This window comes from Conger conger, chromosome 4 (assembly GCF_963514075.1).
Source record: "Conger conger chromosome 4, fConCon1.1, whole genome shotgun sequence".
NCBI classification, from domain to species: domain Eukaryota; kingdom Metazoa; phylum Chordata; class Actinopteri; order Anguilliformes; family Congridae; genus Conger; species Conger conger.
In genome coordinates this window covers 26,172,339-26,190,985 of record NC_083763.1, presented here as the reverse complement: position 1 = coordinate 26,190,985, position 18,647 = coordinate 26,172,339, and the positions used below count along the sequence as shown (strand labels likewise).

At 45.6% G+C, this 18,647-nt stretch overlaps 1 protein-coding gene across 2 annotated transcripts in view; it reads right to left on the bottom strand.

The window, feature by feature from the left end:
• Positions 1 to 18,647, bottom strand: part of LOC133127031 (enhancer of polycomb homolog 1-like) — a 59,648-nt gene that overhangs the window by 4,860 nt on the left and 36,141 nt on the right. For both annotated transcript variants that reach the window (XM_061239628.1, XM_061239627.1), the window contains 8 exons: positions 15,132 to 15,291; positions 6,505 to 6,650; positions 5,673 to 5,879; positions 2,705 to 2,853; positions 1,898 to 2,054; positions 1,055 to 1,216; positions 828 to 917; positions 586 to 734 (listed from right to left, as the gene is read on the bottom strand). In XM_061239628.1, coding sequence (XP_061095612.1) covers positions 586 to 734; positions 828 to 917; positions 1,055 to 1,216; positions 1,898 to 2,054; positions 2,705 to 2,853; positions 5,673 to 5,879; positions 6,505 to 6,650; positions 15,132 to 15,231 — 1,160 coding nt within the window. In that variant the 5' untranslated portion in view covers positions 15,232 to 15,291. The remainder of the gene's footprint in view (positions 1 to 585; positions 735 to 827; positions 918 to 1,054; positions 1,217 to 1,897; positions 2,055 to 2,704; positions 2,854 to 5,672; positions 5,880 to 6,504; positions 6,651 to 15,131; positions 15,292 to 18,647) is intronic.

The following is an 18,647-nucleotide window of genomic DNA, read 5'->3' as shown; positions in this document are numbered from 1 at the left end:
TATTCCTCACAGTAATGCAAGAATACAGGACGACGTGCTAGCTAGTTCTACGCAGCTACAGACCGTAGGGTCTATACTTGGCATTCACACCGATACAACCCAGTAAATGAGGTGGATTCCAACCCCCACACCCCAATACGAACACAAAAAGATTAAAATAAAAACCTAGAGTCCCGGGGGGTATATCACAAAGCAGGATTACAGTTAGTAGGATCAATTCTCCCGAGGAAAACCTGGAAACCTTTCAAAATTAGAACCTGGATTTTTACCTGGTGAACCTATTCAGCTAACACAGCAATATTGCCTGATATAACCCCCAGTTCCCCCAGACTTTCTGTGATGTTCGGGTGTAGGTCCCTCACAGGAACATTACTTTTATAGCACTTCCCCTACAAAGCCCCCATTGTACTTAAACTATTTTTATTGTCACTCCTCCTTGTACAGTTGAACGATATTTAAAGCCTCTTCTAACAGTGATGGTAAAACATTCCCCGTATTTGGGAAACTATGGTGACTTCATGCCAAAGCTGCACTGCCCAATGACTTCTGGTAACAGAATGAATGTAAAATAAGCCGTTGGCTCACCTGCCCCCCCGGCCGACGCGTCGCCGTGCCAGCCCCATGCAGCGCCGGGGCACCGTCAGCGTGGTGAGGGAGTATCTGTAGCGCACGTCTCCCAGCCCGCCCTCCGAGGGGCTTTGCCAGGGCCAGCTGCCGCTTTGGTCCAACCGAGGCTGGAGGAGAGAGAGAAGGAGCCGGGGGTCAGCCATATGTACAGCAAACAGAGGCACCAAAACGGCAAAAAAGCCAAACCAGGGGACACTTACAGCGTAGTACTGACAGCCGGCCTTCCTCCGGAAAGCGAAGGGACCGTCCGGGTCGTTCTCTTCCTCGGCTTCGGAGGATCCCGAATGAATCTGGGAGAGGGACGAGAGCGGGGCGGTCAGAGGGGGGGCGGTCAAACCGGGGCGTAACAGTTGCCTACGTGACCACTGTTCTAACCGTTCCCGCCGTCGCTGGTCACTGCTGCGGGTGTGGCGTGTGCCGTGCCTACCTGCGGGAAGGGTTCGTCGTCGGAGCTGGGGAAGTCATACTGGTTCAGGTCCTTAGCGTTGAAGACGGACGGCCCTGGCTGCTGAGGGACAGAGGAAGGCAAGACTTTGGGCTTCTTCTTCTCGTACTTCCGTTTCGTCCTGACCACTTCGGTCTTCTCGGGCTGCACAAGACCAAAGAAAAAGAGCAAAGACAAACAAAAACACACCATTACAACAGGTACAAGGCCAGCATCCCTTACCCCTCATTAAGAGACTTAAGTGGACTTTGGTGGACATGGCCCTTCCCGCATGTTCCAGAAAGCCGGCTTTCGAGCCCATGCTGTGCCTCTTTTCTTCGCTCCGGTAACACAGGAACAAAGCCACATCAGTCAGAGCCGGACACTAATCCTTGTCGAACAAGGCTTACGGGTAATGCGGTAACGCGAGGCGCGAGTCCAACACGTCGGAGCAGACAAAGCCGGGGATCGTGTTATAAGTAACGGCTGCACGCATTAACACTACATAATGCACAGGCTACTCCTATTACACCAGAACTCCACGGCAATGCTTACACCTGTACACAACATCCCTCCCTTACCCCAAACACAGGGAGAAAGACAAGATTACACATCCAGCAAATGCAAAATTCCCATTGGAGAAAATGTGTTTGGCAGGTGGAGTGACCCGAAATGGCGTGATGCGATTATTATGCAGGTGGTGGCCTGGGCAGATGCCACTGGCAGATGGACCATCCTACCCTCAAGAAGTAACAGCTGTGTGGCTGTGAGTGTGTCTGTGTGTGTAAGAACATAACTCAAGCAGACTAGCACATCGCCATTAAGCAGCAGCTGCCTGGGTCTCACCTTGGCCTTGTACTCCTTCAGCTCCATGTGCTCCTGCAGTCTGAACTGGGCGCTGCTGGACAGGGGAATGATGGGCACTGTGAAGGCGGGCTTCACCAGCGCTCTCTGCGCCAGCACCTCTGCCATGATCTCTCCTCCAAAGTCAGCGATGCTGTACCTGCAGAGGACCCACGTACTGCGTTTAAGACAGACACCGACGACAGACGACAGACAGACCCAGACCCAGACAGCCTGCCATACTGAATATATTGAAATAATTTTTACGGGAACCGATCATTACAGGAAAAACGGTCAACTGCATCGGTTTTACAGCGCAATTCCTGTTGGGAATTTTAATCAGCACTGTGAATCTATAGAATTGCAATGAATGGGAGCTTCTGTAGACTAGGCAAATCGAAATGTCACAGTAACGCAAACGCAGTTTCAAGAAAAAGAGGAAAAGCTGTGATTGCCGTGCTCCGATAGACATTCATTTCAGATCTCAAGTAAAGATAAAGCGCCCCTTTTAAACGGCAGCGAGTTGCAAGCAGCAGCCAGGGGGGTAACCTAGTGGCAATGAGGAGGGGGGGGAACAACAAACAAGCGCTTCGGCAAACTCCACGTTGACATTACACGCCTGACGAAGCTCTGCATGCCAATGAGCTCATTTGCCTGACATTCGTGAGCAAACAAGGTCGGCGATAATTGATAATGTGCGTGAAGTGGAGTGAGCGAGCACTCGCTCTGCATGCAGCGGGACAGCGAGTGGCTTTCCTCTGCCTGGCGGTCGTTCAGGGGGAAAGGGGGGGTGGAGACGGGCGCGCTCACCTCTTCTCCACCACCTCCAGCGTCAGGTGCAGGAGCTCCCTCTTGCTCTTCTCCCTCCTCTTGATCATCTCCAGGATGGTGACGGCCCGGCTCAGGTCCCTGCGGAGCTTCAGCATCTTCTCGTACGACGCCTCGTCGTTCTTGCGGTTCTGTGAGCGCAGAGAGCGGTTAGAAGCGAGACGCTAACGCAGACGCTAACGCAGACACGGGCCAATGGACAATTCCTACCAGACTTGGGTCTAGGTCGTCAGATTCAAATACTCTACTTTTACATTACATTACATTACATTATTGGCATTTGGCAGACGCTCTTATCCAGAGCGACGTACAACAAAGTGCATACCCATAACCAGGGATAAGTTCGCTGAAAGACCCTAGAGGTAAGTACAATTTCAACTGCTTTACTTTTCTATGCTTTACCGAGTTGGACTGGTGCACTGGAACCTATTAATTACTCTCAAAAAACACAAACCTTGCCTTCTGGACCTCGTTTGGCTCAATTGCACCAGGCAAGATCAATCGAGGACAGAAAATACTTATTTGAATCCAAAGCAATTACGTATTTGACCCAGGTGATTCCTACCCCCGCATTTAACGGATGCACAGATGTGGAACAAGAGAGGTCTGCTTTTTGCACGGATGTCTGTCAACATCTTGTCATTGCCGACAGACAAATGGCAAATTGCTGACCAGATGAACAACTCTGGCAGCGTGGGTAGTTTTAATTACTCACAAATTTGCTTGACAACACTTAACACTTTGATAACACTTTGGCAAAAGCATTTTAACGAAACATGTGCAACTGCACAAATGTCAAGCTGCTCCGTTGGGTGACAGCCTACACTTTGGCAGCATCAGATAAAAGCACGTTATCCTGGTTTAAAGCAGACGACACTGCAAAGCTACAGGCAGCATGAGCAAGAGCCTGACATGCATTCACACACAACACCCCGAGTAACTACGCCTATATCTTGCATCATTTGACAGCAAAACCATTTACACACAGAGGAAAGACCTTCGCCCGGTCAAGGCTGGTTTATACTCTGTCGACATTGCGGGTCGCAGTGGCATTTGGTCTATACTTCATGAATAAAGTATTTTCAATTAAACAACGACCATAGTCAATCACGGGTGAAGTCAGAACGTTCATGAATATTCGTTGATTTCAGTCGAGCAAGGAAGTATAAAGCAGCTTTCTCTGTAGACCCCAGCTTCTCGCCTTCCCCAGGGAAAACCCCGGGTGCTGTGATCATCGCCTCCCACCCAGGGAGAGAGAAGCCAGCATTCACAGATCAATGAGCGGGAGCTGAATGAAAGCCCAGCTCAACCCTCATTAGCTCCGACACACAGTGGAGGGACGTAAGAACATACCACTCCCTGATCCCCTAGGACCGTGGTCAGGTCTAATCTGGGTCTGCTCTAACACAGGGGTGTTGGAGCTTAGACGGACCACTCAACTTTGAACCCATGTTAGATAACTGGGATCGCATGCGTATAGGGGTAGCCTGCAGCCTAGCGGCTAAGGTAGTGACTGGAACCCGGAAGCTTCCACACAGCCGTTGGGCCCTTGAGCATAGCCCTTAGCAGGGTTCTAGACTGCGACCAAAATGGTCGCATATGCGACCATGTTTTGAGAGTGTGCGAGCTACAATTTCACGTGGTCGCATTAGTGCGAGTGCATGATGATCACCGGTGTTTTGGTGCCGCTCCGGCAGCGAATATCACACGCGTACTGCGTTAGCCATTGTGGTTGAAAATTGTACTTTTTCTTCTTCACTGGCTCAGTCGCTCTCTCCCTACCTGCACTCTTACTGCCTGTACCTTCATCATTAGTGCGCGTGCACGTAGCGGCGCTGAAGACAAAAGGCGCGAAACAAACAATCAAAAAAAATTAAGCGGTCCATTACAGATTATTTTAAAAAACAAAGTGAGGAGAGAGAGAAGGAGGCTGGTGGAGAGGGAGAGCCAACAATATGTCCCGAATCAGACACGACTGATGATGAGAGTGCAGGCAGCAGGGAGAAGAGTGCAGGTGGAAGCAGGGTGCGACTGAAGAAAAAAAAGTATTGCTTTCGAACACAATGGCTAACGCAGTACCCGTGGTTGCGGTACGAACGGGTGAATTTAGATTCAGATTTCCTTTATTGACATTGGGATACCACAAAATTCAGAGTTCGCCAATAGATTTCTCACACAAAACGTAATTTGTAGAGGTGATCAAACTTACAATAACTAAGTGCTAGTGTGTTCTAAGCCTTTACTGGTCCCTGTACGATGTTAGCATGATGTAGCTAGCATACGCGAATAGCACAAAGCCATACAATTTGCTTTTTAACGGCACTTGGTCATTCGAACGATATAAATAAAAGCATTCGATTAAGTTCGACGGCACCGGAATTTTCTGTCGTACCGTCCATAAATGGCAAAAGTCCCACCATAGGATTTATTTAAATCTTTAAAAGTTATACATTTTCTGAATCGTCATTAATTCATCTTGTTTCTATCAGTGATTCGGCGTGATCGGACAGTTCTGTAACTATGTAAATGACGTAAGAAGGATACAACAGTGTTATGCTAAGCAAAGCTGTTATGCTTTGCTTTTATGTTTGTTATGTTTTGTTATGTTCAGTTATGTTCAGATTAAAATATTTTGCAAATAACAAGTCTGGAGTCACTGTCAATCTTTACATCAATGCAAAACTAGGGTATGCAACTATTCATCAAGGTCATTGATTAATACCATGCTGTACAAAGAAAAAAGGTGCGACCAAATCATATGCTGGTGCGACCAACTGAGAAAGTTGGTAGCACCAGTGCTACCAGTGGAAAAGTTAGTCTGGAACCCTGCTTAGCCTCACTTTGCTCCAGGGGGGATTGACCCCTGCTTAGTCTAATCAACTGCAAGTAGTTTCGGATAAAAGCATTAGCTAAATAACATTAAAATGAAACAAAGCACTCGGGAGCTCACCTTGCGCGTCTGCATCTTCTCGGTCCTCCTGCGGAAGGCGACGTAGGGGTCGTTGGTGCTGGAGCCGTCACGCTTCTCCTGCTTGACGGTGGGGATGAGGGAGGCGCTCTTGCAGCTTTTCCTCTTGCGGGTCCAGTAGTCGAACACCTCCCGGATGAGCTCATCGTCCTCCTTCAGCAGCAGCTTGGCCTCCTGCAGGGTGACCAGCTGAGAGAGAGAGAGAGAGAGAGAGAGAGAGAGAGAGAGAGAGAGAGAGAGAGAGAGAGAGAGAGAGAGAGAGAGAGAGAGAGAGAGAGAGAGAGAGAGAGAGAGAGAGAGAGAGAGAGAGAGAGAGAGAGAGAGAGAGAGAGAGAGAGAGAGTGATAGAGGTGAAAGATACAGAGGGAGGGGGGCAGACCATGCGAGAGAGATGGAAACAGAAGGAGAGATTACTCAGCACCACAACGGCAACGCAGGGCTGTTCTAATGACTAAACAAGTTACGCACACTGGGCACCACCGGGCATTTCAGAATGTGTTTAAAGGGTCACGCACCCTGGCCATTCAGAGACATGCACGCTGACGAGCAACGGCATTGCCTTGTAAAACAGGAGATTTACCCTTTCGGCAAACTACAGAAGCAGCGCAGGCTCAACGTTCACGCCAAAATGCTCAGCACTGCCGGCAGTCAGACAGGGTGGAGGGACAAAGGTCATGAAGACTATAAAATGGACGCACAGCGAAAATTCAGTGAAGGCTCTAGATGCCTCAGACAGGGGTTATGGATAGGGAGCAGGGCGATGACTCTAGGGCTGAAGCTCTAGGGTAGAAGGGCGCCCTTCAGCGAGGATTACCTGCTGACCGCTACCCTTTTCCAAACGGTCCATCATCTCCTCAAACTGCAGCGGCGTGATCTCCAGCTTCTTCTTCAGCTTGTTGATGAACGCCTCGTCCTCCGTGTCCAGGTCGTAGTCCGGCTGCTCTGCGTCCAGGCTGAAGGCTAGGGGGTGGGGGGAAGGACAGGGGTCAGACCGCCACACTCCAGCGGGCACAAACAAACACGCAAACTCAAGCTGACCGCGCGGGTACCCGCTGACAAATTCAGACACCAAGAACGTACTCAATGTCCTAACGCATACGTGCCGAAGCACACTAACACACACATCACCAGCTTTGCTCAAATCCCGCGCTTTCCTTTCTCTAGAACAGGAAGATTGATTGTTCTTACACACACACAAAATACATTAACCAAAGATGTTTCTTAAATTGAAAAAGGCATTATTTGCTCTCATACCAAGTTCACACCCAGGCCACCCAAATTTACTGCACCATCCTTTTTAAGGCACTGCACGAAAGAAACTGACCATGACAAACAGGACAACAATTTTCTCAGCAAGACTGCTGCAGCTGCAGAAACCTAAATTCCTCAAATCAATTTTGATGTGAACTCGTGCATGATATACTTGGGAGAATTTTTCATTTTATACCAAATTGTATTCAAAATACAAAAATTATGTTTCTTGGGAAGCAATAAGCATGTCTCGAACAACTTTTGCCATTTTTTAGTTCATCATAATTAGTCTACCCCTATTCAAGCAATTTAAGTAAGCAATGGAGCGTGACATTTTATAGCTAAACATTCGGCTGGATTTGAGTTGAATAAGTGCAGCAGATCAATGACGCATTCATACCCAGCCCTACTGGTGAGAAAAAAAAATTGGTCCAGACATCAAGCAATTGAATGTGTGACCACTCGCGCTCAGCTGGTGGCCACTTTGAGCGAAGAGCCCAAAATTGCTTGCCACAGTCTGCGGTGCGAACTCCTCTGCCAGAGCCACTATTGATCCAGCATTAGTGCCGTGAGACAATGAAGCGATTGTGCGAACACATCTGTGTGTCACATTTACATGCCCCCGGACAGCGCTTTGAGACCCATGATGCACCAGCAAATCCATTATTATGAGAAACAAAAACAGAAGACGAGACTATGAAAACAGCACTCAATTTAATTCAAAACCTAGCAACCCTGAAATGTATTATTTTTCTTACATTTTGTTTAGTAACAAAATTGCACATTAGAGTTATTTTGTTTACTAGGCCATCCAAATTTTCAATGCAATTCAATAGTGCTCATGTTTGTAATAAAATTAACCAAAAAAAACAGCATTTTGACATTGTTATTTTGCCATTTCAACCTACTTCTGTAATTCGTACTGGAAAACAAAACGCTAAAATACCATCGCGCCGTCGATTAGAGGGGCCGCTCTGCCCACATTGCCAGGCGCTACCTCGCCGTTTCCACTACAGTTAAACAATAGCAGGGTACCACTGCTCCAGAAGGCAGGAGCACGGCGGCTCAATAGGCACCTGACCTGTGCACTAAACTACAGCGTGCTGTGATTTGATGCAACTGGCACGCTGCCATGCACCGCTTTGAACTGCGATGCCAAGCACTTGCTGTTGTGCTATCCATTGCCAAGGCCAAGCCTTCAAATTCTAATTAAATTTCAGTGCGCTCCATAACAACATTGACAAGATAATGGATGACTGACAAGAAAAAGCCTTGTAATAATGTTTGTGGTACAAAATCGGACTTGAACCAACTTCGGTTTAACCTACTTAAAGTACGTAATAGGAGACATGCCACTGAACGCATACTGCAGTTAAGGAAGGCGGAATATAAGAGAATTGATTGCACCTGTCTGGCAAAATGACAAACTTCCAAATAAATGGAGCACAGTTCAGTTCACCCCAAGAGTACTTTATTATTACAATACAACTAAACTCACCTGTTTAACACTGACCATGAACCCAGTGGGTCGCCTGACACAAAAACTTTCAAGATGAAACACCCGTTCAGTTCCAGGTTGGCTGCAAACGATGCTAATTGAGCACACATAGCACTTTGTCCTTTAGCCAAGGTCCCACTTACAACAGCCAGCCATCTCAGCTCTGTCATCATTACAGAATGTCCGAATTAAAGAGACTAGCGAATGATTACCACTGTAAACTTAGTGTACAAGTTTCCATCGCATATTAGAAAAGCCGACACTAATTCCGAGCAACAATTCCAATTGTGCAGTGATGTAACGGGCGTATAATTTGATCCAGTCATGACTGAACTGCCGACTGAGATCAAAGCGGAGCGGCTCCGTTCCTCTCGAATGAAAGCGTGCCCACAGCAGGGGACTCCGTTACAGCAGAGCTCTTCTCTGAGTCTTCATCCAGAAAATAACTTCTCCGGCTGAACTGCAGGATAACCACAGCAAACGTGTCTGTAATAACTGCACAAACCAACGCAATTCCTTTTCACTGTCCTCCCTGAAGTTTTAATTCTGTAAATATTCAGAATCTCTATCCTTAAGTGCCTACCCTTAATTTTTTGGTTCGTCTAAGATTTGGTGGATTTGGAGACATCCGCAGTGATTGAACTTTTGTGACCACCACACTCCAAATAGCAGAGTTACATTCTAAACAAAGAGCTTACTAGGAACACATTTTTCTTAAAAGATAATCCAATGGTAGTGTATTTGAGAAAGACCTACAATACAACCGGCAATGTCACGGGCATGGTACTAGTGAGCAACACATCAAACCTCATTTTAAAGACACTTGGCAGGTTTTAGACGGTTGCTCTTTTGGATTTGACGTACAGGTTGCTGTGCGTGTCAACACATTTGAATGCTAGGCTACATTGTTGACGCGGCAGTGGAAAATAGAGGAGCTATTCCAGAACAGAAAAGCATTTAATCAATACTGCTTAAAAAAAAAGAAAAAAAAAGTGCTTTAAGTGAGACTACATTTGTAAAGAAACAAGTGTTGCTGTTCTGTTCATGACCATTTTACATTTCTTTTAAAATAATCTGTTATAGAAGAAACTAGACATCTAAACTGCGCAGCTTTTCGAAGTGCATTTAAGTCATGGTTTATCCAAAATATTGACAAACACTGGCCTTGCGAGAAAAGCAGCAGACATTAATTAACTCCAAGTTGATTATTGTACAGCTTCAAGTGACCAGGTGTCAATGCTTCCAGAATTTTGGATCCAACAGATATCACCTGCCAGTCCAGCCAAATGACTTCAACTCTTGTAGCACACAACAGAATCAAAGCATCAGATGATCTGATGAGTTAAAGGTCCTTCGTGCATGGCCCTTTCGGTCCTAATGAAAGCTTACTATGGTCGAATGGCATTAAATAATTAGCATCTTGCGACTAGTAATGGTGGGACTGAAACCCAAAACACAGCCGATGGGCCAGGACAGAATTTTGGGACCAATGCTCTACAGCACAGGTGTCAAACTTCTCGAGGCCTTAATTGACGGCTGACTGAAAGGAAACCACAAAAACCAGCAGACAATTCAGTTTGACACCCCTGCTCTACAGAATACATTAGTATTCAAATTGTAATCTCAGCAAAAACAACCCAAGTGGATTAACTAGCGGTCCTCTGATTTAGTAGACCACCCGTCTACACATTTTATTTCTAAACCGGTTAATGAATGATGACAGATCTAGGTATAATTTCTGTCGCTGGGATGTTATTTATACCATACACAAACACTTTAGCAGGTGCTGTAGATTGACTTAACAGGGATCAGTTTCCACACAATCGGTACGCCGTCAGGAGGAACCGGCTTTGCGGGGGCTAAATTTTAAATGAAGACAACGTAGGTCCATTTGCCGACACTTTGCTACATGGGCCATTGATTTGTCAAAATATCTCCCTTTAGAACTCATCTAGGCTGCAGCAGTGAAGAAAAGGCACATCCTCAGGACTGAAGACACTTTACCTGAAAAGAGTGAGAAATTGCTCACTAGCACAACACCCCCCATTCCCTGAGCCTTTTGCAGACTGAGCAAGGATAGGATGGTACACTGCACCATATCACCCACTAATAACTGAAAACACAACATTAGCCAGACTCAAATGCTCAAACGCGTACATGAGTTTCCTCATAGCCAGAGGGATTCCCCTGCACAAACTGAATATGGCCTGATTAATACCATGCCAGTGCACTTCTACATGGGGAAGATCAGGTAAATAACGTAAACTCACCGTGTTCAGAACAGAACACGGGGAAGGAGCCGCTTCCACCAGAAGTGAACTACCATTGTAAGGACGTTTTTCTCCCGGGGAATGGGTTGATGATTACGGTTGTTTATTGACTATCCCTAGACTCTAAAACGGTGATTGATGTGAATTGGACCAAGAACTAGCCTAGAGAAAACGTAAAATAACTGCACAGCGTCAGCACAGTGTTCGGAAGACTGTTAGCTCACGATGGTCCGAAAACCGCCATATAAGCCTGCCCAGTTTGTAGTGTCTGGTTAGCAACATCGTCCCCACCACAATGTCAGTGGAACACTATTACCATGTCACTGCATACTGAAACTGATTGCGTATGCGACCAAGTTATCGAAAAATGGAAAAATAGTTTACACACAAACACACAAAAACCAAAGCTAAGTATTTTTTGAGTTATTCATCACGAAAGCTGCATTGTTCATGGCTAGCTAACTCGGTGTTCAGAACACGGTGAGTTTATGTTACCCAAGCAGGGGGGAAGGGAAAGCTCCCATTCTGCAATTATTCTGACTTGGGAATTCTCAGAAAAAACTCTGTTGGTAGCGATGCAGCACACTCCTAATGTTACCAATATTAACATGCTGCCAAGTTTTCATGGCTGCTCGCCAGAAATAATTAAATCTGTTTTCCGAATGTCATAGTCAGAAACACAGAGTAACTTTAGCTAAGGTTAAACTACTTTTTTTCATGCTAGACAGACTACTTAGGTCATTTAATCCACAGATATGGTAAACCGATAAATGTTAAAGGTGACATGTAGACCATTTTCCATTTGTCATATCAATTTCATATATTTAAATTAATAGAATTAATAAATGGACCATTCTTGTGCGCTGGGTCATTCTGCTGTCACCTCCACAAATAACTTGCAGTCCTGAGGGAAGCAGCGAGAGAATGGCAGCATTGGAGCATCATCTCGGAGGTGATCATTACAGCTGAGCGCGCCATCAATCAGAGGGGCTGTGAAAGACCCCAGAGGACCAGTGCTTCCCAACAGAAAGGTAAGAGCGGAAAAATGACAAGACAACGAGCCAAGGACCGTTGGAGCCGTTCCAGCGTTTCCAACAGCAGTTCCTCTGCACATGCCCCCATCAGCAGTTCCTTCGATGACAGGACAGGATACAGGATGGAGCGAGCGAGGCAGAGAAAGGCTGGAGCTGCCTCAACTACTGCATTTATGCTGTATACCATTACCAAGCATAATGCTGAACTGCTTTTCATCCAAACGTGCCATTCTTTTAGTCATTTTCCACACCGCTTCTTCCCACCCTGGGTCGTGGGGGCTGGGGTCTACCCCTGCATGCACCGGGCAAGAGGTAACATATCCTAGACACGACTCCAATCCATTGCAGGGCCCACACACTGTTCATACATTAATGCCTACAGCAAATTCTAATCTCCAATTAGCCTACTGAACGTCTACGGACTGCGGGAGGAAACCCACATGGACACGCGGAGAACAAGCAAACTTCACGCAGAACGGCCCGGGCTGGGAGACTCACTACCATCTTGCTGTGATGTGATTCACTGGCCAGCCATGCTGCCCCTGGCAACCTTTATTAGAAATATAAAATACATTCAAAACATGCTACACTCTCAGCTGTACGAGAGCCTAGTCTAAGAGTTGCCACCGAAAGAATATATCTAATACTGCAATCTCACAATTTGAAAGCTAATTTACTTGGATTTCAAAATTGATAAATGCGTTCGCGTAAGCACTTAATCTTGTGATTGGTCTTCAGATGTCATTAACAATTCTGTACATTTCCGGGGTGTGGACTCCTTGGTTAGAAACCAACTCAAAGCATGAAATTACACTATTGATTCGTGATCCTCTCACTATGCTTGGCCACTGAGTGGATTGGTTAATGTAGCAGAGATTTACCACATGAAAATGACTAACTAGCCTAGCTAAAGGATGATGTCACCTTCAGCTGACGTGAAGAAAAGCTTGCCCAAAAAAAAAAAGGATCAGGTAAAGATGTCGTCTCTCTTCCATGTAAATGTGAACGAGACCAGGGAGAACGGCGAGTGTGAGCCCATCTGTTGTCAGTAATGACACCACAGATAATACAGCAGCTAGAGCAAACAGAGGGGCAGCCAAGCTGTACAAACACCTGGAGTCAGCTGTCTTTATTAGAAAATGATACTCCTAAATAACCCAATCACAGAGCAATGCCATTTCAGCCAGCTTAGCTTAAATAATCCTCTGGTCTCACCTCCCTTAGGTCTCATAGTTTGATGCACTGGTATCGATAAAGCCAAATTTATAATGCGGTTTACAATTCATAAAATACAATTCTAACCACTGCTGTAGGGAAGCTCAGCCACTTGGGTGGGCAACAACGGCCAGAAAGGAGGCTCCCCGCTCCTGGAAGACACCTGACTGGGCCGCACCTCGTCATCAATGCAATCCTGGGGAAAACCGCTGCTTCATCCATGCCGGTTCAAGACCAGCTTTTATCTCATCAGAGCAATCCAGTGAGGACAAATCCGCTTGTAATCCTTTACAGAAAATCATAAAATGTCCCACCCCAACTCTTTTTCTCCCCCACTAGCGTCAAGATTCAACTTCATGAAAGTCGATTTTGGCAGATTCCCAGCTCAACCACCATCGTTTTCCCTCTGCCGTGAAATAGTCTCCCCAAAGTGCAATACTGCTCACGGGCCAACACTGCTAACAAGCTACACCTGGTGATGGAGTACGAGGTTGATGAAAGATGGCATTCGTTCTCCACAGCCCCTGAACGCACACAAAACGCACCGTTTGGGGGAGCGGCAGACACATTAAACATCGGACAGGGGAGAAATTCAGCATCTCCTGGGGAAAAAGGCGAAGCCAGCCCCAGATCGGCCCCGGAGAACCACTCAACAGAATGAGAAGTGCTCAGGTGGGGTTTTTCCCCCCTCCATCTGGTTGTCGAAGGAAAGCGGTTTTGGGCAGGATGCCGCAGGCCGGCTCTCGTGGGACGGGAGGGCGTGACGCTCTGATCTCCGCCGGCGGGAGTGCGTGGCGCTTCTCAGACGGCGTTAACGCCCGCGGGATTGGGCGGCTGCCGTTAGACGTGCTTCGGTGCGGCCTGCGGCCCTCTCGGGCACAAGGCAGGCTGGCGCAGTGGCGGCTCCCAACAGCCCACTCTACACTTCACCACACAGCCCACTCATGCCATTTCACCCCCGTTTAACACACCGCTCTCATTCCAAAGCAAAGTGCACTGCATCTTCTTGTACAGAAGGTCTTCTACCTTCAAAGTTTAATATTGTTCAACACACACAGCCTACAACTAATCATACACACAGCCTCTTCCTAAACACACCGCAACAAGTGACCGCACATTTTACTGCCATCTACATGCAACACTGTTACAGATCCAGATACAGAGACAAGCAGTCTGACAGCCTAATTCAAACACACAAACAGTCTTCTGCTCATTACACTACAGAGTTTCCATCACAGTAAACGGCTAACGACACAGCCAAAGGATAATGTGAATACTGTCCATCTCAAACCATTGTCTACCGCTAACATCAACAATGTCCAGCTCAACCACAGCCTACCGCTCAGTCTGCTGTTCTCCCAACATGCAATAGCACTTCCACACCATCGTAAGTCTTTTTCTGAGAGCCAGCCAGACACTAAAGCAATCGCCTGGCTATAATTCCTTAGATTTATCATGCAATCTGTGTTTAGAGACATGTAAAATAGTCAGTCAGTTGTAGTGACTCATCTTTGACAGGTTGCTAAACCCGTGGGGATTTATGTACAAATTGGGCACAGAAACCAAATGGTAGGTAGTGCAGGGTAGAATGAGGTTTCACTGCATGGACAATGGGTGGAACTACAATATTCTCCCAGTAATGGTTGGTTCAAATTGGTGTCTCATGTGAAGAAAATTCAGTCAGCGACTAACAGTCAATTGCAGTTCCACACATCTGTGGCGTCATGATGCTTCATTCTCCCATCACTAGTTATCAACTAAAAGTACCTACAAGGCACTGTAAATGAGCAAAGTTCAAATTCCTATTGCAGTCGCTCTAGACCAGTGGTCTCCAACCCTGGTCCTGAAGAGCTACTGGGTCTGCTGGTTTTCGTTCTTATCCTGTAATTAACTATAATCAACTGCTCTAATTTAATTAATTAACTCACCTCACCTGGTTACCTGGGTCTCAACAGGTGCTGATTTTAAGGTGAAAACAAAAACCAGCAGACCCAGTAGCTCTCCAGGACCAGGGTTGGAGACCCCTGCTCTAGACCCGTCTGCAGGACAAATGGTCAGGACGCAGGTTTAAATTCACAAAAACCCACGGGCAGTACGGTCATCGTCTCCAGTGGACCTCCCAGAGGAGACAAAGTGACGGCGGCCATGTTGGCCCCACTCGGCCGGTACTCACGCTGTAAGTGAATAAGCTGCTTTGGCATCTTGAACTCCCCCGGGTACAGAGACTCGTAGTAGGCGATGTTGCTCTCGGCCTCCGGAACGGGAATGACCATATTATCCCGTTTCTCTCCATAAACCTGCTGTGCCGAGATGGCCCGCTGGAGATGGTGTTCCTGCAGGGAGCACAAGAAAAATAAAATCACTTTAGGACCCAAAACCCATTTTCCACTTCTCCAAAACAATCCCTTTCCTATAAAAGCTGCACATCAGTGCGAGGGCAATGAGTGGCTTCCAGTGGTCGTTACCTCCACAGTAAATATTGCGAGTACCATACATAGCTCTTGCTGCTAGGATAACTGTAGCAAATGGCAAATGTTATTCCGGCTAAAACTTTGACATGGTAAATTTCTCATGCTGTTGCAATGGTTAACCGACAATCTGACTTCTCGAAGGAACCAGGGATGAAATCTCAAGACTACTAGTCTCCATATTTACTAGTGTTCATATAACTGGTGCTTCACCCGATCAATTAAAATGGAAAAATGTTATACCTTTATTTAAAGCCTATATTATTAAAGGCATATTATTTGGGACAACTCAAACTAGAGCCTGGTTCACCCGACACGCTGCCACCAAGATTCCCAAGAGCGAAGGTGACGCACACCCAACGGACCACCGCTGATACTGAGATGCCACACAAATATTCCAATGGGGAAAGGTGCAATGTCTGACCACCCCAGGGCTTGGAAACACATTAATAAATGTAGATGCATGTCGGAATATAGACCAGTAGGGCTGGATGATCTCTTTAAAAATATTATCACAATGCTGTCCTGTGACGAGATAATCACCAAAATGCTCTCCGTTGTGCATATTACATTACATTACATTACATTATTGGCATTTGGCAGACGCTCTTATCCAGAGCGACGTACAGTTGATTAGACTAAGCAGGAGACAATCCTCCCCTGGAGCAATGCAGGGTTAAGGGCCTTGCTCAAGGGCCCAACGGCTGTGCGGATCATATTGTGGCTACACCGGGATTAGAACCACCGACCTTGCGTGTCCCAGTCATTTACCTTAACCACTACGCTACAAGCCGCATATGGCACTGCTTGACCATGGTCTTTTAAGGCGCTGTGCCAGCAGGTGAAAGACTACTTCGCAAAGTCAACATTGTGACAGCATTGCATTTAAAAATGTTAAACGTATGAAGAAATGTTGGAGGATTGCAAACCATATTGATTCATATTAGCTTCTGTAAAACTTAGGAATGTAGCACACTGACATAAAAATATAAAGTGTGTAACATTCCATTCCATGAATGTGCATCTGTACACTGAGCCGGTTGAAAGATACAAATTAGCAGTAAACGAGGTCTTATCAAGCCAGACTGAAGTCACTGACTGACCAAAAACCACATTAGAATATCCTGATTTTATGTTGTGAGTGCTGTGGCTGTTATAAAGCTTTGTTTCATGGGCCTGGACTAAATCCCCAACACAAAAATCAAACTCATCCAAACCAAGTTAACCAACAGTCTCTTAAGTGGTCTACAGCTTTGAATAAACTGCACGGTTGTGTTTCAATGGAAGTTGGCACTAGTTACAGCAGTTAAAGTTAGTTTGAAGCCAAAACAAGGCTTTGGAATATACACACTGAGCAAAAAGGAGATGACAAAATATTCCAGAGGAATCAGGAGCTACACTGGGCAAAGACGTGTTCACAATGCAACCCGCTGGTATGCGGATTGAATGTAGGAATAAATGTAGGAATAATAATCCATAGAACAAAAGCATTACTATTCAAATGCTGTAAATACACCCCTGTAATAAAGCACTCCATTTCAGATGATTTTCAGCGCAGTGGAAACATTACATATTCATAGAATGTACTATTATTTGGCATGCCATTTATTTTTCCTTTTCAGCATAACAAATGATCTGGAAGGCATTTTTCCTTTGAATTGTGTTCTCTTGTGTAGCCCACCCAATAATTCATAGCGTTGTACAAAATGTTTAGGCAAGCAAGATTACATGAAAAATACTTCAGCATGGAAGGAGAAACGAAAAGAAAAAACACCTGCATGAATGGTATGAATCTAAAGCAAACCAAAATACACCAATCTGAACACACTCCAATGTTCTCAAGGACAGGGATAAAAATCATGCACTGCTGCTCAGCTCAAATTAAAACCAATGCATCATTTCACTATCATTTCAGAATTTGTCATTAATTGCATAGCAATGCCACCTTTGGCAAACCTGCCTAGTGCCCACTTTTGAGGAGCAGAAACCAGACTCGAGCTGGTATTCATTTTCGGCATCAATTTAACCCATTATGGACTAAGGAGCCCTATATAAATCCCTAGCCGAGGAATCATTTCAACGGTCATGCGTCTTGAAGAATGGTCATCTGATCAAATACACTGATGGCATTGCATCTGTCTGTTAAGGCAGATGTAACAGGTTGCATCCGCCAATAAGGGGTTAAAATGCATTGAGAGTCCAGCGACTTTTACTCAAATAAAACATTTTATTAAATAAAATAAAAAACCACAATTGAGGTTGCTTGATTTGCTAGGTTTCAGTTGAGTGGACTGCTGCATTTTGTCCTTTAAATGAGAAGCTAAACCAGTCTCAACTAATTTTGGCCATTTGAGATCTTATAGCACTCAAGAGGTAGGGTGTTGGCAGAGGTACCCATGCCAAACTGCCCAAAAACTGGTTTGACATCTGGCCACTTGCATCTAATTGACTATGAAATCCCTTCCATTGCCTAGCAGATGCAACGCCTCATGTCATCACTGCAAATAAGCACTCAATTATCTGACCTACCTGATTAAATGAAGGGTAAAATAAATTGCCTGAAACACTCAAGAACTTGATCATCTATATTACAATAGCAATGACTGTCTGGGTTCATTTTCCACACAAGCAGAACAACTGGGGGGTAAGGCAGGTGATCTGATGAATTCAACTAGTATCTTCAACAATGACAAGAATCCCTCATTGTACTCTCCAAGTTGTTCAGCCAGTTTAATAAAAAATAACATACCACATTTCAGTCATCCAAGTCCAAGTATTTCAACCTGATGTAAGACAGCTTTTGACATGACTTTAGAATTTGGAAGTGAGAAATCAATGCAAGCTTAGTTCTGAGCAGGAGGAAATGTATACTGGTTGACAAATTAATTTAGCTTCTTAAGCCAAATTAAGATGACTGTTAGGATATAACCACAGTCCAAACACATTCAGCACTATACAATAGGTTGTGAATCGGGGAGAGTTTGTGCTGGACTTTTGCCTTTACTTGTGTATTTAAATGTGGGTCATAAACAGTGATGAGCCGACAGAGACCATAATATTTTCCGAAGTGGGATGTGGAGTAAAAAGTGAGAACCACTAGTCTAAAGGAAAGCCTGCATTATAGAAACTTTCTACTCCGACAATAAATGTCTTCATCGCAACGTCTTTTCACATTTAAAATGGAAAAACATGAGGAAATGAGAGCCGAGCGACGATCCAGT